The 2,352-nt window shown below is 40.9% G+C and overlaps 1 protein-coding gene across 1 annotated transcript; it reads right to left on the bottom strand.

Moving 5' to 3' along the window:
• Window positions 1–308: 308 nt before the first annotated feature.
• On the bottom strand, window positions 309–2,095 carry LOC141520140 (ribonuclease pancreatic-like). Its single transcript, XM_074231965.1, has 2 exons — window positions 2,014–2,095; window positions 309–1,110 (listed from the first exon to the last, which is right to left on the bottom strand). Exon 2 carries the CDS (start codon window positions 1,083–1,085, stop codon window positions 636–638), a length of 450 nt encoding a protein of 149 aa, XP_074088066.1. The 5' UTR covers window positions 1,086–1,110; window positions 2,014–2,095; the 3' UTR covers window positions 309–635.
• Window positions 2,096–2,352: the final 257 nt, after the last annotated feature.

The raw sequence follows: 2,352 nt of genomic DNA, 5'->3' as shown, positions 1-2,352 counted from the left end.
ATCAGAAATCAAGTTGCCCATATGAGAAAGAATGCCATTTAGTGGAAATTTTCAGTCTCTGTAGTCAGAAGACCCAAGTTCAAAACCCACTTCTATTGCTTATAACCTGTTTTACTTTGACAACACACTTGCCTCCCCCCACTGTCTTCATCTGTAAAATAACAAGGTTGGATTAAATATTTTCTGAGGTCTCTTTCAGCTCTACATCTATGTGTCCGTGAGACCTGATCACAATATGCACTGAAAGCTCTAGTTCTCATCCCATAAAGGAATTTTTTTTTAAAAAATTACACAGACACAGTTTTAGCAACTTCACCTGGGACCAGGTATGTTTTATTAAGAATAGCAGTGAAAGGTTATAACATCTGGGACCCTCATTGTACTTTACCCTGAACATACCCATGAAACATATCCCCAGAGTGGAGGGGGATCTTTCAGCAATACCCACTCACAGTCTGGTCCCAGAGAGGAAAAGCTTGAGGAAAAGTATGCATCAGTGATAGGGAAGTGCAAAGGGATGATGAAAAAAGAAAGTGCTAATTCAGACACTTTGTCAGGGAGGAAGAAACAGTGATGACAATGATATAAATTGTGCCAAGGAGGAATTCCCTTTTCTCCAGAATCAGCCCCCCATCCTATACAGAAGCATCAAAGTGCACAGGCACATAGATTTTCCCTTCACAGGCCACAATGATACGTTTGGTAAGATAGGAAGCCCTATACTGGCAATTGGGGTATTTGGAGGCTCCAGTCTGCTTGCAGTAGGTGAGGGTCATAGGCAAACTACTCTGGTGACATTTTTGCTGCCCATTCTTGCAGGTGATGTTAGACTCCTGGCAAACAGCATCGACTAATTCTTTAGGCTCGTGTATGAAAGTATTGACAGGCTTGCACCTCCCTTTTGTCATGTTCCTGGCCTTCATCATGTGGTTGCAGTAGTTGTTGTCATTGTTGATCAAGTTCCCTGGATCCATGTGCTGCCGCTGAAACTTCTTTGCAGGTGACTCTTTGCCAACTGATTGTTGAACAAGCCCCAAGAGGAGTAAACCCAGCAGCAGTATCATATGGGAACTCATCTGAGCCATAATGGCCTCACTTACTAACAGGAATCTATTCAAGAAAGAGAAAAATGATGAGGAAGGATTTTTCACTTTGGAATGAAAATCCCAGTCCCACGTTCCAACCTCATGCCAACTCTCCTAGCTAACTGACTCTATCCTAACTTTTTCCCTGAAGAACAAACTAGACAAACAAGGTCAGTTTTCTTATATGTAAAATGAGGGGGTTTGGCTACATAGATCTCTAAAATAATCCTTGATGCCAATTGTCAGTGTGTGAATCCCATTGCTTGAAAGACAATGAATTCTATAATCCTTTTCAACTCTATGATCTTATGAATCCATTTGGCATGAGTGTGAATAAATGTGTGTTTGTGTGTGTGTGTGTGTGTGTGTGTGTGTGTGTGTGTGTGTGTGTGTGTGTAACAGAAGCTTGCAACCTTTTATGCAATCCAAGAGTCCCTTGGTATAAGGAAATTTCAGAAATTCCCTCTACCAAGCAGCTTCCTTGGGCACAAAGATTAAACTACTCTCTGAGTCCCACAGAAGAACTTGAAACCAGGTCTTCTTGACTCTCAGTCTAGCTTTCTCTCCAATACATGACCCTATTTCTCCTTTTGAATCTACATTTTCTACAGGTCAAGTCACAGCATCTAAATGCCATGAATAGGTCTGATATTTTCTCAATTATTCTAGATCATAGAAACTAGTCCTGGTCACTAGTAGCATGAATCAATTCCACTAACTTCCAAAGAAAGTTAAATCCTCTCTAAATTATTATTCCCCTTCCCCACTCCTGAAGGTGAGATCTATTCTCATTAGGTTACTTCCTTTTCTTTCTCTCTTCTATCCAACATTAAGCTTCCTATTTAGTTCTTTCCTAGTACACTCCATTCCTGCTATTTCTTGAGCCCTCAGAGACTACCCCTTTGAGAATATCCAGTGCCTTACTTACCCTTGATTTTTGTTCAATCTCTAGGTTGAAGTGAATATTAGTACCAGTTCACTTCCCTCTCCCCATGGGAGGCAGGTCTTATATAAGATACAAAAAAAGGAGGGGGGAGGGTTGGCTCCTTGGGAAGAAGGAGAGGGAGGAGCATAGAGGCTTAGGTCCAGAGAAGAGTCTGATCCCTTTGGTCCTGCCTACATTTTTACTCTTATTATTTACTTTCTCATTATTTCAGTCTTGACAGATCTGTGCCTTCACAGAAAGCAGACCATAAATAAACTTAATAGTGAAAGAGAAACACTTTTGCTAACAAGGTCCAAAAATCTCACCTACACTGATTAGTTC

Source organism: Macrotis lagotis, chromosome 4 (genome assembly GCF_037893015.1).
Source record: "Macrotis lagotis isolate mMagLag1 chromosome 4, bilby.v1.9.chrom.fasta, whole genome shotgun sequence".
NCBI lineage: Eukaryota > Metazoa > Chordata > Mammalia > Peramelemorphia > Peramelidae > Macrotis > Macrotis lagotis.
The sequence above is the reverse complement of the archived record's forward strand: the minus strand, read 5'-3'. Positions and strand labels throughout refer to the sequence as shown.

What these genes read in the sequence shown, in the direction of transcription:
- LOC141520140 (XM_074231965.1), bottom strand. Translation starts at nt 1,085, where the DNA reads ATGGCTCAGATGAGTTCCCATATGATACTGCTGCTGGGTTTACTCCTC.